Below are 19,176 nucleotides of genomic sequence, written 5' to 3' on the forward strand. Positions count from 1 at the left end.
TGTTTATTTTTTTCTTCCATCCAAAGCATTCTAGGCCGTGTTCGCCGACTCTCTGAGACTGCCATTTTGATTCTCACCTTTGATCTTGCAGGATGCTCCCACATGCCCTCCCCCAATTTGTTTCCTTTTTGCATTTGCATTAGTAAGAGCATTGTTTTGTCATAGGTTCATACGCAGGTGTTCTGGCCGTTTGGAGATCATAGGAAATGCTTGTTTTTTGTACGGCCCGGAGTTCGGCTGTCGGATGGGAAGTGGTGCTGATGCTTCCCCGCTCACTGTCACATCCATCTGCTCTACTCCACTTGTCTCCATTGGGTACTCCACAGGTGTCTGAGAATTGGCCGTGCCGGCTGAAGCACCTCGTCCCCAGAAATCCCCAGGAGAGAATTTGACTGGGCTTTAAGACAAGGAAGAGCTATCATTCATTTGTCTCCAGGATCATCTTAACAAGAAAAATTCCTCTCATGTTTAAAAGGAGAGGCTATGTGGGCAATGTGACCTTATTTTTCTAATTTTATTTTCCTGTGGACTGTCACAAAAGCAAAGGTTGAGCCATCTTTCCCCAGATCTCTGCACTTGACCCCTAACGCCCCTAGTGACATACTGTTAAGTCATTTTACTCTCCAATTTAAAAACAACTTCCTATGTACTTATAATAAATACTTCCCCAAACCGCTGGCCATTTTCCTCTTTACTACCAGGAACTCTGACCTCTTATTTCCAAGGAAAGGCATGTTTCCCTCCCCAGGGGGTTTTGTTCCAGCTGCTGTTCGGCCTGCAATGCTTTTGTAACTTCCTTTCTTTGCACAGCTAGCTTTCTCCTTATTCTTAGAAGTTACTTCACCAGAGACACCATGTGGACCATAGTTAATAGAAGCCTCCTCATTTTTCTCTGCTTTCTATTACCACCTTTTAAAAAATGTGTGTATTTGTATGCAGGTGCACTTGGTAGGTACAAAGACTTGTGTATATTTCTATCAGGAAGGAGCAATTCTGTATGATATATATTAAGCATATAATACGCAACATATATAAAATGTTGATAAATGCATAAAGAGGACAGTTGTTATGGGCAAACTATACAGAGAAAATGTTTCAGAAGATACAGATGTTGTGCTATAGTAGACAAAATGTGATAGACCTTTTATTTGTATAATGTACATGCATTGCTTAATCTATACTCTTCTACGCTTAAAAAAATGTTTTCCAGCCAGGCAGTGGTGGCAGACACCTGTAGTCCCAGCACTGGGGAGGCAGAAGCAGACAGATCTCTGTGAGTTTGAGGCCAGCATGGTCTACAAAGAGAGTCCAAGACAGCCAGTACCACAGAGAGGAACCCTGTATCAAAACAAAAACAAAAACAAAAGTTTTCCTGGACTGGAGAGATGGCTCAGAGGTTAAGAGCACTGACTGCTCTTCAGAGGTCATGAGTTCAATTCCCAGCAACAACATGGTGGCTCACAATCATCTGTGATGTGATCAGGTACCCTCTTCTGGCCTGCAGGTGTATATGCAGGCAGAACACTGTATACATAATAAATAAATCTTTAAAAAAATTTTTTTCCTGGCAAGCACAAAGACTTGAGTTAAATACCCAGAACCCATGTTAAAAAAAAAAAAAAGTGGGTATTGTTGCACATGGGTCTAAGTGCAGCACTGACAAACAAGTTTCTTGGCCGTCCCTAGCCAGCCAGTCTAGCATAATAGCCAAATCCCAGGCCAGTGAGAGAGGTGAAGAGTGCTAGAGGAGCAATACCCAGGCTGTCCTCAGTGTACACCTGCATCTGCATGCACATGAACAAGCACATGGACGCACACACAAAAGTACAAGAGCTGAAATACCTGACAGGCGTTCGTGGACTACCAATAAATCTTCGAGGTGATCGGATTTTTGGTTCAAAGGAAAACTTTTCTTTCACACTTTCAAGTACAGATGGAGCCACATATGTAAAACCCTGGAAAACAGCGACCCTTACTACAGGATGACATTTTGTCATACACATCAAGAAAATGGCTTTTTAGTTCTGACACACCAACACAATGATGTACAAGTTACCAATGTACATATTCTTTCATATTCCTGATCTCACTTTTGTACCCTTTGTTTTTTTTTTAATATTTATTTTTATTTTACATGCATTAGTATTTAGCCTGTATCTATGTCTGTGTGAGGGTGTCAGGTCTTGGAGTTACAGAGAGTTGTGACCTGCCATGTGGTTGCTGGGACTCGAACTCAGGTCCTTAGGAAGAGCAGACAGTACGCTTAACCACTGAGCCATCTCTCTATCCCGTACCTTCTGTTGTTTTTTGTTTTGTTTTTGTAAAACAGGGTCCCTTTATGTATCACTGGTTGGCCAGGAACTCACTCTGCAGACCAGGCTGGCCTCAAACTCAGATCCACCTGCCTCTGCCTCCCTAGTGCGGGAATTACAGTCATGCACCACCACTTCTGGCATTTTTATGCTTTTTAAAGCCTCATACGCTAGCTAACAAAATTTTATCCCAATGTTAGGATGAGGGGCAAAATACCCAACAGGAAAAACATAGCTTACACATTAAAATGTTGACTATAAACATAAATTGGTGATTGTCAGCCACACATTTATACAGACACGTGTATGTCTATGCATATCTATCTATATATAGACATATATGTATTTATAAATGAGCTAGGATTAACACTTACAAAGTAGTTGCTCATAACTAAGCCAAAATTAAAATTCTCTGACTTAGCATGTATGCCCTTTTCACATTCACACCAGTAATTGTATAGAATTACTATTACTGTTTCTGTTTTTTTCAAGACAAGGTTTCTCTGTGTAGCCCTGCTGTCCTGAAACTCACTCTGTAGACCAGGCTGGACTCAAACTCACATAGATCCACATGCCTCTGCCTCCCCAGTACTGGCATTAAAGGTATGTGCCATCATTGCCTGACTTTTTAAAAAAATTATTTTAATACTTTAATTTTGATATGCATACATGTCTGTATGTAGGTATGTGCATGTGAGTGCAGATGTCTAAAAGACATGAGGAATCAGATTCTTTTAAGTTGTATTCCATGCGTTTTGTCAACTGTCCAATACAGGTGCTGGAGCTAAATTCAGGTTCCTCTGCAAGAGGGCAGCACACTTATTAATCACTGAATCATATAATTTTGTGTGTGTGTATGAGATCAAGTGCCAAATTGATGAAAACTCCATTCTGCAGGCCACAAACACTGTTGTATTAATTGCAGTTGTGTCTTGAACCTTGCTACGAGGCTCCAGGCTCTGGGTTTCTCGCTGCATGTTTGTTCATTCATTCATTGGTTCAGCATCAGTCCAATTGCTTACACACTCTCACCAGGCACTATTAGCTGAGTGAGCATTGTGCATCACAGTAAGTAAGACTCTGGGTGGAGCCCCAAGAGGAAGGAGTAGTTCTGCATTGCATATTTGCGATTTCAGAAGCCATTTCTCTATGTTATAGGGAGCTAAAGACAAAGTTGAATTTTATTCATTTTTTTAAAAATGTCCAGCCGGGTGTGGCAGTGCATTCTTGTAATCCCAGCACTCAGGAGGCAGAGGCAGGTGGATCTCTGTGAGTTCGAGGCCAGCCTGGTCTACAAAGAGAGTCCAGGACAGTCAAGGCTACACAGAGAAACCCTGTCTTGAAAAACCAAAAAAGAAAAAAAAAGAAAGAAAGAAAGAAAGAAAGAAAGAAAATCAGGTTGTAGGTACCAGTAAATTATCAAGTAAATGGCTGGCTGAAAAGCAAAGTTATCCAGGTTTCCCACACACATAAGCTTCTCACTACATCTTATTTTATTTGCTGTGGCTACAAGGAAATCCCTTCACTTACCAGAAAGACCTGGTTGGCACTTTCACTGAGAGTTGAGTCATCGGGGCTGTCAACAGGTGTCTGACGTGTAAACTTTGAATCAAACTGACTCACATCCTCTTCAGATTGCTTCATAAGAACAAAATTATTAGAAAATGGTCAACAGTCTACATTATTCCTATCAATCAAAGGCACCACAAGCCTTATACTTTTTGCATAGGGTTTGACTGTAATAAAAATATCAAAATAATCTTAGAAGCCACAGACAAGAAAAAAAAAAAACACACAGAAAGAGTGTCATGGTCCATTTACATCACTGTCTTCTTTGTTTTGGTCTGGTTCTTGTTTTTTGCAGACAGGGTTTCAATGTGTAGCCCTGGCTGTACTGGAATCCCTTTGTAGACCAGGCTGGCCTCGAACTCACAGAGATCCGCTTGCCTCTGCCTCCTCAGTGCTGGAATTAAAGACGTGTGCCACCATGCCAGCTTTGTTTTGCTTTTTGAGACAGGGTTCTCTGTCACACAGAGCCCTGGCTGTCCTGGACTCTCTTTGTAGACCAGCCTGGCATCGAACTCACCGAGATCCACCTGTCTCTGCCTCTTGAGTACTGAGATTAAAGGTGCACACCTCCATGCTGGCTTCTTTTTTTAAATACTTATTTTATGTGTGTAGGTATTTTTATTGCCTGTATGTCTATGTACCATGTGTGTACACAGAGGCCAAAAGAGGACACTAGATTCCCCTTGAATTGCCGTTTCAGATGGCTGTGAACTACCATGTGGGTGCTAGGAATCTCTCCAGCCCCACAGCACCATCCTTTTGTGTATGTGTGGTGCTTGAGTTCAAACCCAGGGCTTCAAACTTGGTAGGCAGATGTTCTACCAGCTGCCCAAAACCTCCATCTTCAAGTTTTATATATGAATTAACGTAGATTTCAGTATATAATTGCCATCCTTATTAACACTCTAAATATCAATTCCCCCTTATAACTCTTTAGTAGATCTAGTCACTCAATAATTCCAGCAGTAATGTGCCCAGGGGCCACTGTATGTCTACTTTTAAGTCTGGTAAGTACAGAAGCAGAGCTCAAACAAGGCAGAGGTGAGGTGATGTAGCTCAGCCATGAAGCACCGCCTGGGCACGTGCGCTCTCCTTGTGCCAACAGCAGGCAGCAGACCAGACAGCACGCTGAGGCTCTTCTTGTACATTACTTCACCCCTACGGTTTTAAAGCAGCGCTGACGCTGAGTACATTTTGTCGTTAAAGAACAGTATCAGATATAAGTTCTACCCACCAAATTTCTTCTCTTTCATGATGTGTCTGGTCTGACTCATGGGCCAAATATAGGATATAAATATCAACTTAAACAAATGACTTATGCTAAACATGGTGGTATATGCCTGTAATCCCAGCACTTGGAGAAAGAGGCAGGAGAACTAACGCTATTCTTGACTAAAGAGTGAGCTTAAGACTAGACTGTGCTATGTGAGATCCTGGTCAAAAAAAAAAAAAGGCTGAGACTACACGCCTGTAATTCTAGTACTCAAGAGGCAAAGGAAAGAGGATCACTATAAGGCCCAGGCCAGCGAAAGCTACACAGTGAGACCTTGTAAGTAAGAAAGAGGAAAAGGAAGACGACAAAGAAAGGAAGGAGAAGGAGGAGGGAGGAGGTGGGAGGAGGAGGAAGAAGAGGAGGAAGAAGAGGAAGGAGGAGGAGGGAGGAGGAGGAAAAGGAGAAAAGAAAGAAAGAAAGAAGAAAGCCAGGGCTGGTGGATCTCTGTGAGTCCAACCTGATCTACAAAGCAAGTCCAAGATAGTCAGGGCTGTTAAACAGAGAAATCCTGTCTCAAAAATCCTTAAAAAAGAAAGAAAGAAAGAAAGAAAAATATCGGAAAATATTGCTAGAATTGAAATATTAATGTTAAACATCTGAATTCATAATGACACTAAAAATCATAATTTATTATTTACTTTTGGAGGATACTAAGGAACTACTTCCTTATTTTGAAGAATGGTAAAGATAAACACTCAGCCTATCATCCTGGTACCAACTAGGCCTTGGGTAACCAAACAACTGGTAAATTTGCTTTGTGGAAAAATTCTGGCTAACAAGGAATATAGACTGAGGCCATTGTGTAAGGCTTGAATGAGAACACAGATATGCACTAGAGTCTCTCACCTCAGTACTACTAACATTTTGGACTTGATAGTTCTGGGTTTTTTTTTTTTCTTTTAATTTTTTATTTTATGTGTCCATGTGTTTGCCTGCACATGTGTCTGTGCACCACATGCATGCCTGGTGCCTGTGAGGCCAGGTGTAGGATCCCCCAGAACTGGAGTACAGACAGCTGTGAACCACCACATTTGTGCTTGGAACTGAACGTAGGTCCTCTGAAAGAGCAACAAGTGCTAGTGTTAACTGGAGCCGTGTCTCTAGCGCCTCAATTTGATGACTGTTTAATGTAGAGTGTGTTGGTCCTGATGCTGTAGGTACTAGTAGCAGGCCCTCTTGCAATATAACCAAAATGCTTCTAGACTTTGATCCCAGGTAAGAGCGGCTGACTTTCAGGCATTCGTTAATGACTACTAACAGCGCTAAAAGAAATAAAGCTATACGGTAAGCAGGCCTCCTTGTCAAAGCTTAAAGCATCAAGAGTTCCATCTGTATCACAGGTTTCTTTAATTTGGAAATAAATGAACACAGAAAATGACACAATGGAGATAAAATTAGCAAATTAAAATGTAAGGAATTCGGGGATGGAAAAATGGGTCAGTCGTTAGGAGTACTTGCTGCTCTTCCAAAAGACCTGGGTTAGGTTCCTAGCATCCACGTGTGGCTCACCATAACTCCAGTCCCAGGGATGCGAGCCCCTCCTCTGACTTCACAAGTGTCAGGCACATACACATCTACTTCACATCACATACATGCAGCAAGACACTCATAAAGTATAATCTAAAAACAAACAAACAAAAACCTCACTTTTTTTAATCTGAGAAATTATACAGAACAGATGGACCAGTTTTTTCAATAAATCTCCAGAAGATATGAGAGGGGATATTTACATGTAATAAGAAAGAGAAGCTGGGGCGGTGGTGGTGCACACCTTTAATCCCAGCACTCGGGAGGCAGAGGCAGGCGGATCTCTGCAAGTTCAAGCCCAGACTACAAAGTGAGTCCAGGACAGCCAGGGCTATCAGAGAGAAACCCTGTCTTGAAAAACCAAACCAACCAAACAAAAAAGAAAAGACAGTACCCAAGCTATGAGTAAACTGCAATGGGACCCAGCGTGGTGGTGCACACCTGTAATCCTAGCACCCGGGGAGGCAGAGGCAGGCAGATCTCTGAGTCTGAGGTCAGCCTGGTCTACAAAGCGAGTCCAAGACAGCCCAAGGCTACACAGAGAAGAAACCTATCTGAAAAGCAGGAATGAGATGTCAAACAAAGAGCATTTGCCTGGCGTGTGTGAGGTCCCAGGTTCAATCCCCAGTACCAAAAAACAAGAGTTACGGACCCGCACATTACATGCTTCCACATCCACATACCAACAGAGGCTTAAAGGGAGGCTCCACCTTCCGAGCCAGCAGTTCTTCCCAGTTAATGTGTCTGAAAAAGGGATGAGCCTAGAAAAAGCCAAGGGGGAAAGGACTGAAATGATAAACCACCTTTCTGACGTTACAAATCACATAACAAGCTAAGCAGATAGGAATGCCCACATATAACTACCACAAATAAGCAAAATGAGCGTCATGGTCCCCCCAAACACCGAACGAACGTGTCACTTCCTACTTGGACTTCTGCAGCATCCCCAGGGCCAGCTCCAAGCCGAGAAGCAGCATTTCTTTTCAGCAGCTTCAGGGAAGAAAAGAAGCACTGATGAAAATCCATAATTAATCAATGACATTTCTTTTATAGGATGTCTCTATTTGTGCTCAAGAAATATAATTTATTATTATCAAATAGTGTTTCAGAACAAAAAAAAACCTTTTAAATATGAACTTTCCTTTAAAAAGTGTCTTTCCTGTTTAGTATCTATGTATGACTTTAATCAAAATCTATGATAAATTCTTGGATGAGGGCTTTAGTGAAGGCGCTATTGGGAGCTGACAGCTGCTGGGAAGGACAGTCCTGTTTCTCTGGGGTATGGCCACTGGTGTATTGCCATATAGATAACCCACACCCAGTCACACAGACTACACTAACTGGACTGCGCAGGCTATGAGAAAGGAAAGCACGGAGCTGGGAGAGGTAGGTGCTGTGAACATGAGAGGAAGTTGAAGCAGAAGGGTGGGGTAAAACTAGATACACACATAACTAACTCTGTGAATTGGTTGTAGGACTCAGGAGGAAGAAACACACAGATCTCTGTGAGTTTGAGTCCAGTCTGGTCTACAGAGTGAGACAGTGAGTCTCAACAAAACAAAACAAAAACCTCACACAAACAACAGGTGTGTGTGTGTATGTGTGCTTGCATGTGCATGCATGTGTACGTGTGTACCCAGTGCTATCTTGTTCAGCCTTATTGATGAGGCTGTTAGTTAAGAGCCCACCTTTTTAAGCAGATCTCGAGCTTCTTGTGTGAGGTAGGGAGGCAGATTAAGTTTACATTTGAGGATTTTGTCAATTGTTTTCTTTCTATTCTCCCCAGTGAATGGAGGCTAAGAGAAGAAAAGAACAAAATATTAGCATATAAAAACAAATTTTAAGAAACAAAATTATCTAGTTACTGAATGGATGGTTATACACTGAGTAAAGAAAGCGTGTTTGAGGCCGGGCGTGGTGGCGCACGCCTTTAATCCCAGCACTTGGGAGGCAGAGGCAGGCGGATCGCTGTGAGTTCGAAGCCAGCCTGGTCTACAAAGCGAGTCCAGGACAGCCAAGGCTACACAGAGAAACCCTGTCCCCCCCCACCCCACCCCAAAAAAAGAAAGAAAGCGTGTTTGGGGGGCTGGAAAGATGGCTAAGCAGTTAAGAGCACCGACTGCTCTTCCAGAGGTTCTGAGTTCAATTCCCAGCAACCACATGGTGGCTCACAACCATCTATAATGCAATCTGAAGCCGTCTTTTGGTGTGCAGGTGTAAAGTACTCTCATATACAAGACAAAAATAAATAATAAACTTTAAAAAAAAAATAAAGAAAAAATCATGTTTGGAAATAATTAACTCAGAGACCTGTGGCTTTGAGCAATGACACCTAAAGAGCAACAACACCCTGAAGGACTTGTGTGGTCAGTGAGGAGTCTCATTCGGTGCTTCCAGTTCTCCACTGCATTAGATTGCCACGACAAAGGTCAGTTTAAATTGTCTTTTAAAGTTTTAAATTATGTGCACACATGGTATGTAGGTTTGTGCACATGTATGTAGGTGCCCATTAAGACCAGAGCCATCAGATCCCCAAGAACTACAGGTACAGGAGGCTGTGAGCCACCTGATGTGATGCTGGGAACTGAAGTAGGGCAGACTTCATTCTTGAACCAGTGAGCCATCTCTCCAGCCCCTAAAAGGGTCATTTAAATAAAAATATCTTTAAAAGTATAGAACCCCATAAAATCATAAGCTACCACAAATGGTAAACTACTAATACAAAGTTTAAGCTTTGAAAATAACTCCAATAGGAACATGTTCTGAGAGCACCATAAAGTTCTCTTACTAAACGGCTTCCTAACTATTCAGCCCAGACTATAACACATGCAGCTGTAACGTGCACCTACTGCTCCAGTCAGCATGTCATACATTAATGCTCCCAAACTCCACCAATCCACAGCACGATTATGGCCACTTCTCATCAAGATTTCGGGGGCCCTACGACAAGAAAAACAGCACGCCTTAAAATGTACCCACTTTCATATAATCTGAATAAAATTATTAAAACTAAGAAAACTAAGACTATTTTAAACCAGGTAAAAGTTAGATATTACCCCCAAACCAGTTATATTTCTTTTAACATGCAGCTCTCACATGTATTCTATTGTTCCACAAAATGTGTGTGTGACTGTTCCATCATGAATAGATTCTTTGCATAGTCCAAAGTCTGTTAGTTTCACATGACCTACAAATGAAAGATTACAGTATGACTGCTCTGAGAATTCAGGTGTATGCAGCACTTGAACATAGCACACAGATAATTCTTTCTCCCATTTAACTTTCCCTTTTAAAAACTTTTCTTGAAGATGCCAAGAACTAGATGCCACATCTTCTGTGGGGTAATAACTACGTAAAGGCCGGGCAGTGTCGGTAACACCGTCAGTGCAGTAAGGAGAGAGCACAGAGAGTAATGAAGCTGGTTAAAGCTCCAGCTTTACCTACATACAGAATTCTGTTCCATTCTGAAAGAGCCTCTGAAAAATCCAGATTAAGTAATATATGTCCCTAATAAATATCATGTACTTAAACAAAAACCACAGCACATTTCAACTGTATTGTTTCTTCACAGTGTACTTAAGAGTTCTTACAATAGTCTCTGAAAGTCACCATATAGCATACTATGCCAAATGCTATCAGTTAGCAGAAACAAATTAAATTATTTACTGCTGAAAGCTGCCAGTGAAGGGAAAAAAACTAAAATTTGCATAGGATAATCATTTCCTTTCCAGAAGGTAGAATTCCACCTCGCACAAAGATCATTTCAGATAAGTCACTCTTGGTTGTCATTAATTAATCAGTGGCACAACAGCAAGGGCCTATTATTCAAGGTTCCTCTCAGACAAAAGGCAATGGCTCATTTATTCACATTTATTCAACTGTGAACATTTACTACATTTTGATACAAAAGAAGAAATGGGGCTATATTTGTCTTTTATTTTCTTAATTTTTGTTTTGTTTTGTTTTCGAGACAGGGTTTCTCTGTGTAGCCTTGGCCATCCTGGACTCACTTTGTAGACCAGGCTGTCCTCGAACTCACAGCGATCCACCTGCCTCTGCCTCCCGAGTGCTGGGATTAAAGGCGTGCGCCACCACGCCCGGCTATTTTCTTAATTTTAAGAAATCTATTTTACATGTATAAGTAATTTTGCCTGTGTGTACATAAAATGCAACATATGTGCTTGGTGCCGAAGTAAGCTGTGAGAGGGTTCGAGAACCCTGAAACTAGGGTTATTGGTGGTTGTGAGGCAGTAGGCAGCGCTGAGCACTGGGCCAGCTCTCCAGCCCCTCGGGAGCCCTGGAGACGGGACCTGGGGTTATCAGTGGCTGTGAGGCAGTATGCAGCGCTAAGCAGTGCATGCTCTTAAGCACTGGGCCAGCTCTCCAGCTCCTCGGGAGCCCTGGAGACGGGACCTGGCCGGAACTCCGCTACTACTCAGGTTCCTGTGACTCTGAGTCTCCTCATTGAGACTCTGCAGTACTAGAATGATACATGTGTGCTACTATACCTGTCATAGCTTTTATTCTTTCTTTCTTTCTTTCTTTTTTAAAAGATTTACTTATTTACTATGCAGTGTCTCTTGCCTGCATGTAACTCCTGCATGCCAGAAAGGGACACCAGATCTCATTACAGATGGTTGTGAGCCACCATGTGGTTGCTGGGAATCAAACTCAGGACCTTTTGGAAGAACATGCAGTGTTCTTAACCTCTGAGCCATCTCTCCAGCCCATAGCTTTTATTCTTATAGAACTATACAATATATCCAAGTTTATGGATTTAAAAAGTTATTTTACTAGACAGAAGCAGAAGGATCTCTGTGAGTTCAAGGCCAGCCTGGTCTACAAAGTGAGTCCAGGACAGCCAAGGCTAACACAGAGACCCTGTCACAAAAAGCAAAAACAAAAACAAAGTTATTTTACAGCACATGCCTTTACAGGTACTAGTGGCACATGCCTTTAATCCCAGCACTTGGGAGATAGAGGCAGGTGGCTCTCTGTGACTTAAAGGCCAGCCTGGTCTGCAATGCGCGTCCAGACAGCCAGGGCTATTAAACAGAGAAATGTTGTCTTGGAAAGGGGAAAAAAAAAAAAAAAAATCAAAAAACAAAGTTATTTTATTATTCCACCTTCTCTTGTTCTATCCTTTGCCTTAGAACTCAGAATCAGAAGGGATAGGGCCATAGCTTGTAGCTTGTAGCTTGTACAAAGAACAGGGTTTAGTTCTCAAAACAAAGAAAATAAACAATAACAAAACCAAAAAAACAAAATAGCTTTAAAGGAATACCTCAAAGTCAGAATTCAGAATCAAACCAGGTGCGGTGGCGCACGCCTTTAATCCCAGCACTCGGGAACAGAGGCAGGCGGATCACTGTGAGTTCGAGGCCAGCCTGGTCTGTAAATCCAGTGCAGGACAGCCAAGGCTACACAGAGAAACCCTGTCTTGGAAAAAAAACAAAAAAAACAAAAAAACGAAAGAAAAAGAAATCCAAGTTGGGATGGGAAATGAGGAATACAGATATGGTTCCACACAATGCACTTTTTCAATCCTATCATTTTTTCTACTAAAAAACAAGTTTTATAGGCCAGATGGTGGTGGTGCACGCCTTTAATCCCAGCACTTGGGAGGCAGAGGCAGGATCTCTATGATTTTGAGGCCAGCCTGGTCTACAAACTGAGTCCAAGACAGTCAAGGCTACACAGAGAAATCCTGTCTCGGGGAAAAAAACAAAAAACAAGTTTTTTAAATTTAATTTCATATGTATGAGGGTTTTCCTTCATGTATGTATGTACACTACATGTGTGCCTGGTGCCAGCAAAAATACCAGTTCTAGATTCTCTGGAACTAAAGTTACAGATGTTCTAAGCCATCATGTGGGTACTGGGAACTAAACCCAGGTCCTCTGCATAAGTAGCAAATGTTTTTAAGCACTGAGCCCCTCACAATTTTTTAAAAAGAACCTTTTTTATACAGGCCTCACCATTTTCTGTCCAAGAGTTTACATTGGTTAGCTATCTCATAAATCATCCTATGGAAACCTAAGGATCAGCTACGGCTCACAGCCTTGTGGATGCCTTGGTCTGTTAGTTTGTTCCTTGAGTAAACTACACAGTCTTCCAAGTTCAGACTACATCAGCAGAAATAGAGCTGTAGGAGCTGCAGCCAGCACTGGCACTGCTATACCCATAGCTGTACAGAACGTTTATCTCTCTAATTATCTATGCCTAGTATTTTATTACTGGGGCTATACAAAATATTTGGCACAATTTCAGTCTTTTTTTTTTTCTTCAAACATTAGTTAAAATTTATTATAAAAAGGTTTGCTCTTTTTAGCTGGGTGGTGGTGGTGCATACATGTAATCCTACACTAGGGAAACTGAGGCAGGAAGACTCTAAGTTCAATGACAGCTGGCTATACAGAAAAACCACGTCTAAGAAAACAAAAACAAAACAAGTTTTGCTTCTACTATTTATAAGAAAACAAAAAACAAACAAGTTTTGCTTCTACTATTTATGCATTTTTGTCATTAAAACTCAATGGCATAAATCAAAATAACATTTGAATTGTCTTTGGAGCCACAATATTTTATATAAGAATTTTTTTATAAGTTGTAAAGAATGGCTAATATCTTCAACTCTATTTAAGTTCAATCAAAAATAATAAATACTTCAAGTACCAGAAAGTATCATGAATGCTATATATTCTGCAGGGGTGCGGGGGAATATGTAACAAGAGAGAGATAAACACGGAAGCCTTGGGAACGGCCTGATCTGAGTGGCAGAGCTGCGCGCTGACTGTTACTACAGAACTGTGCATGACATATCTCCACCTTGGTGATTAAGCATGATGTTCTCCGGCTTCAGGTCTCTGTAGATGATCCCCTTTTGATGTAAATGCCCCAAAGCCATGGAGATTTCAGCCAAGTAAAAGCTGGAAACAAAAGTGATTTAATAAAAATTTAAAAAGAAATCTACCCAAAGCAGTTATGTATGGAACAAAATTCCTTGAAAGAAACAGACATGCACCAAAGACCAAATTAGTGGGAGTGGAAGAACGTACTAGGAAAAAGAGGTGGCATAGGATGATGCCACACTGCAGGGGGACATTTGTCACTCATTTTAGTCAAACTATACCATGTCTTATTTTTCCTTTAGCAAATAGTGCTAAAAATGCAAAGATGTACAGCCTATTCTAACTATTACTGATTAGATTCTATTCTCTCTATGTAGGAATTAGGTCAACAGTCATTCAGATCAAACAAATTCCTCCCCCCCTCCCCCAACTTTTAAGTTTCCACAGGAAACAGGGACTTTTGTTATCCTCAGAGATCAAGTCTTGGTCCTTACAGCCTGACCTGTGGAAGCCCACTCACCCTTTACATAATACAGCTGTGCAGTAACAACAGACAGCCATGCCCACAGTCTGTGCCCGCCCTCTTGTCAGCCAGCCCACAACTATAAACTGTGTGACACTCAAATTTATCTACCTCAAAAGAATAAAGGGCTGCATCAACCCTGTCTGGATTCGAAAAGCACAAAGCACTGCAATACTGGCTGCATAACAATGTTGCAATCCTGCAGATTACTCCAGGATGGAGAGGGTGTGTCCTGGAGGACTGAGGCAGTTTCACAGCCAGCAGGACCACAGCCTCCAACAGGGCTCAGAGAGCCTCCTCCAAAAAGGGGCACTTCATCCCTAAGGCTCTTAAATGCAGCTTCTGTGTTAGAAAAGGCCTGAAATTAAACAATGGAATGCAGTTTGGTAATTAAGATAGAAAAAACATTTAAGTGTTTTCTATTCAATTAATGTGTAGGTCAAACTGATTTACTGTTACCCAATACAGTCACTTCACAAAAGGTTGTTTGTATTTTTTAATTTGAAGCAGATGCCGTCTTACGAATAGGAGGGCAGATCCCATCCTGGCTATAAAATCAATCCACAGATGTATGTTCAGGCTTATCACCTCCCTAAGACTGCACCTTGGGAACTGGAAAGTCTAAAAAAAAGAGGAGATGATTTCTGATACTTTCCATTGCTCCACATACAAAATTTCACTGGAAAACCACACTCACCCACAACCAAGGCAGGCAGCTTACCAATTCAAGGAAATTCTGCAGTGAAGAGCGGTCCACCCAAGGCCTGGGGGCAAAGGAATCATGTGACCTCCAATAGCTGCCCAGTCCCGAAGTTCCCCCTTGACTTCTGAGTGACTGGCTGGCTCCAGATCAATTTACTGATCGTGTGGCTGCCCACAGTGGGAATGTTCTTTTGTTCTTAATTAAGTGAATCATTACCTGAATCCACACAACCACAAAAACTTCACTTACCAAGCTGTGTCTTCCATGAATATTCCCTCTCTTTCTAACTGCATAAACAGTTCTCCTCCTACAAAGAAAAAATGTATTAGGAATAAGTATCTTGACTTCCAACCCTCTTCTAATGAGTTTGTACTTTCTTGTGTCTATAATATTGAGTCCTTAAAAGTAAGAAAAAAACTCCTAAAAACTGAGGTTTTAAAGTCTCTAGGAAGCTATTTTGGCAGCACTCTTATTCTCTAAGAACTAAAATTGGCTTGGAATTACAGCTTTACACCTGCAAACTTCTAAATATATACAGAGTTCAGGCCTGAATTTTTAAAAAGTCTTGATTACAGCCTCTCCCAAACTCTTCCCATATGTAAAAAATGTTAGCACACAATTAATTTTAGTTAATATGACATTCTTCTTTTTCAGAACCCTTATATAAACTTGACAGTGGCATAATTTGAGTATCAAAGTAAATAGTAATAAATGGTTATACTGTTCTGAGTAATCTGAAAAACCAGGAACCCATAACGATGTAAATCAATGAACAGATAAAGTTTTCAATGGAGAAAGGAAAGCTCTGTATTGCAGCAGAATGCCAAGTAATAAATGAAAGTGACATGATGGAGTAAGAAGAGTCACTTGGCAAACACCAAGGTTAACTGCTACAGTCAAGAATCAATGGATGGGCTGGGCATTGGTGGCACACGCCTTTAATCCCAGCACTCAGAGGCAGAGACAGGTGGACTGCTATGAGTTCGAGGCCAGCCTGGTCTACAAATCGAGTCTAGAACAGCCAAGGCTACACAGGGAAAACCCTGTCTTGAAAAACAAAAAAAATAAAATAAAATCAAGGGATGCCAAAACTGGACCTGAAAGCCTGATGACATGAGGTTCTGAGTGGTCCCAAAGTATCCCCACAAGAGACACTTATTAACTCCAAAGGGGGAAACCGGCAGATACCATGTGACCAAAATGACATCAATAGCAGTGGGACAAAGATCTAAATACCATACACCTCCTGTCCTGAACTGCTGAGAAGAACACAATGTCACTTGGACAGTTCTGTTAAAAATGTGTAAGTTAAATCTATTCATAAAGAAATATCAGATAAACCGGGCGGTGGTGGCGCACGCCTTTAATCCCAGCACTTGGGAGGCAGAGGCAGGCGGATCGCTCTGAGTTCGAGGCCAAAGTGAGTCCAGGATAGTCCAGGCTTCACAGAGAAATCCTGTCTCGAAAAACCAACCAACCAACCAAACAAACAAAAGAAACATCAGATAAACCCAAACTGATGGCATTCTATAGAAACTATAATCTTTTTTAAAAATGTCAACATTATAAATGAAAAGACTAAGGAATTGTTCCAAATTAAAGAAAACAAAAAATATTATTATGTTAATGCTAATTTCCTAAGTATTTTATAACTGTAGTTACATAAGAAAATGTCCTCGACTTTAGAGAATGCTGGAGTTCTAGTTATAAAATCCTTAAATAACACAAAAAAAATGTTGACTGTATATGCTTGCATGTACACATCACGCGCATGCATAAAGGGGAGGCAAGCAAATGCACTGGCCTAAAGGACTGGGAAGGTCAAGGTGAGGGGCACAGGAATGCCGGGCTACCTGCAGGACCTAGATGAGGAATCTCTGTACTACTCATAAAATCTATATACATTTGAAATTACAAAGTAAAGTAACAAAATAAATAGCATTAAGAAAAAAGGTGGGGGGGGGGGGCTAGAGAGATGGCTGAGAGGTTAAGAGCACTGGCTGTTCTTCCAAAGGTCCTGAGTTCAATTCCCAGCAACTACATGGTGGCTCACAACCATCTATAACGAGATCCTGTGCCCTCTTCTGGTGTGCTGGTATACATGCATACAGAGCACTGTATACATAATAAAAATAAATAAAATCTAAAAAAAAATTTTTAAATAAATAAATAAATCTTTAAAAAAAAAAAGAAAGGGCTGAAGAGATGGCTCAGAGGTTAAGAAAAGCACTGACTGCTTTTCCAGAGGACCTGGGTTCAATTCCCAGCACCCACGTGGCAGCTCAGAACTGTCTGTGACTGAAAGATCTGATACTCAGAGACATACATGCAAACAAAATAGTAATGCACATAAAAATAAATAAATAAATAAATAAGTAAAAGAAATAAATAAAAGAAAAGAAAAGAAAAAGAAAAAAGGTATGAAGCCAGGCACGGTGGTATAAGCCTTTAATCCCATCACTCGGAAGGCAGAGACAGGCAGATCAATGTGAGTTCGAGGTCAGCCTGGTCTACAAAGTCAGTCCAGGACAGCCAAGGCTACACACAGAAATCCAGTCTCCAAAAACCATAAAAAGAAAGAAAGAAAGAAGGACGGTGTGAAATTCTGCAACTGTTTCTTAGAAATTGCAGGTGCGCTGGCCTGGTGGCACATGTCAGCCTGGTCTACACAGTACTCTCAGGAGGCTCCTACATCTTGATTTAGAAAGGACTATTTAGTAGACTATGGGAATTATAGCTACTACTCCAGCTTATTATTGTGTAAATACTTGATTACAAAGAGATTTAAATAAAATTTTACAGACAGGAAAACCTTTCAAGTTTCTTTCATATTTGTCAGTAAATATTAGAACCATTTGTTCACATGTGAATTTCTTTCTTCAACTGTCTTCATCAATTTTAAGGCTTGTTCACAATGAGAAAAACCATTTTTCACTGTTTGAACCCCGTCTGTGGAGCAAAGGGCACAGCTGCATGCGTGTACTAACCACTGAGATACTCGAGGATGAGGTAGAGCTTTCCACCGGTCTGAAAGGCATAAATTAAATCCACAATGAAGGGATGCTTTACTTCCTCCAGAATATTCCGCTCTGCTTTTGTATGAGCTGTATCTTTAGCATTTCTCACTATCATTGCCTAAAGGAAAAGAGATGATCTATAAGAACAAAATAGTGAACATTTTTATCCTATGGTAACTGGGAAAACGTATTTCATGCTTTTCTAGCCAATACAGAAACTGATATGGGGTAATGGAAGCTACTCACTGCTTCTCAATATCTCAACTTGCTGGGGCATTACAGTACACACGTACGTGAAAACAGATCAAGTTTATGCACACATGCACTGTCAGTTGAGGCCTTAGTGAGCTCCCAACTTTAGACAAAGAGGGCAGAACTAACCTAAGGAACCCCATCCCTGGGGCCCAGAGTAGCAGGAGAAAAGAAGCCATGGAGGCAGGAACAGAACACTGTGGGTACGCAGGGGAACTACACTCAACCTGGCAAGAAGTCTTCCTGGAGATGATGAGAGCAAAACTGTAAAGTTAATGTGAAATGTGGAAGGTTAGAAAGCACTCCCATGAAAAAGAGGTATAACAAAATGGATGTGTCCAGGAACCCACAAGGTCGGTATGCTACTGAGCGACTAGAGACTGGACAGAGGCAGGGGATGAAGGCTGGAAATCCAGGCAACGGCACTGAAAGCTCAGAGGCAAAGAAGAAATGCTGAGGTGAGTGTTATGAGTAACCTAGGCATTAGTGGAACTGTGGGGTTTAGGGAAGAAGTGAGACAAAGCAAGTGGTCAGTACAAGACCCTACGGAAAGTGCCTCACAACCAAGAGGATAAAGATAAGAAATAAAATTAGAAAGGCTAAAGTTTTGTCATTTGTGCTTGTAGCCTTATTAGTTTTAAGAAACAATGAAAGATGGGTGTGAAGGCATATTCCTGTAATTTCAGCACTTGGGAGAGACAGAGGCAGGAAGACCAGGAGTTGAGGACCAGTTACGGTTATTAGTAAGTTTGAGGACTAAACTACGTAAGATCTTGTCTCTACTACTACTACTGATAATAATAAATAATATTAATAACTACAACAACAGTAAAAGCATTTTGGAAAAATTATGTAGTTTTGGACACACTAAGCATAAGTTCTAGGAAATTATTCCAATGATAAACCCCAGTATTATGACACTCAAACATACATATTAGTTGTAACAGTATCTACAAACTGAATGCCCATATGTATGATATTGGCTGAAAGCCTAAAGAAGCTACATACGCAGAGTCATAAAAAGAGTAAGGAGCATTTCTATGAAGGTGAGGTGAAAAGAACATATAAAGCACGATAAAAATAAATTAATTCATTTTAAAAAAGCACGATATTGTTTACAATACACAGTGTATGCTACGTTTTGTGAAA

General features: G+C 41.1%; 1 protein-coding gene across 9 annotated transcripts in view; it reads right to left on the reverse strand.

The window, feature by feature from the left end:
• Positions 1–19,176, reverse strand: part of Rps6kb1 (ribosomal protein S6 kinase B1) — a 33,030-nt gene continuing 13,854 nt past the window's right edge. For 2 of the 9 annotated variants that reach the window (XM_051158204.1, XM_051158206.1), the window contains exons 5-17: positions 17,746–17,893; positions 15,008–15,065; positions 14,777–14,819; positions 14,660–14,676; positions 13,510–13,610; positions 9,778–9,868; positions 9,531–9,621; positions 8,370–8,477; positions 7,609–7,671; positions 7,365–7,442; positions 3,843–3,950; positions 1,843–1,955; positions 1–397 (exon numbers count right to left, since the gene is read on the reverse strand). In XM_051158204.1, coding sequence (XP_051014161.1) covers positions 160–397; positions 1,843–1,955; positions 3,843–3,950; positions 7,365–7,442; positions 7,609–7,671; positions 8,370–8,477; positions 9,531–9,621; positions 9,778–9,868; positions 13,510–13,610; positions 14,660–14,676; positions 14,777–14,819; positions 15,008–15,065; positions 17,746–17,893 — 1,257 coding nt within the window. In that variant the 3' untranslated portion in view covers positions 1–159. Of the gene's footprint in view, positions 416–1,842; positions 1,956–3,842; positions 3,951–7,333; positions 7,443–7,608; positions 7,672–8,369; positions 8,478–9,526; positions 9,622–9,737; positions 9,869–13,509; positions 13,611–14,204; positions 14,414–14,659; positions 14,677–14,776; positions 14,820–15,007; positions 15,066–17,745; positions 17,894–19,176 lie in introns of those variants that run through there. The other 7 variants (XM_051158207.1, XM_051158205.1, XM_051158208.1 and 4 more) reach the window with 7 other exon arrangements.

This window comes from Acomys russatus, chromosome 16, assembly GCF_903995435.1.
Source record: "Acomys russatus chromosome 16, mAcoRus1.1, whole genome shotgun sequence".
Taxonomy (NCBI): Eukaryota; Metazoa; Chordata; class Mammalia; order Rodentia; family Muridae; genus Acomys; species Acomys russatus.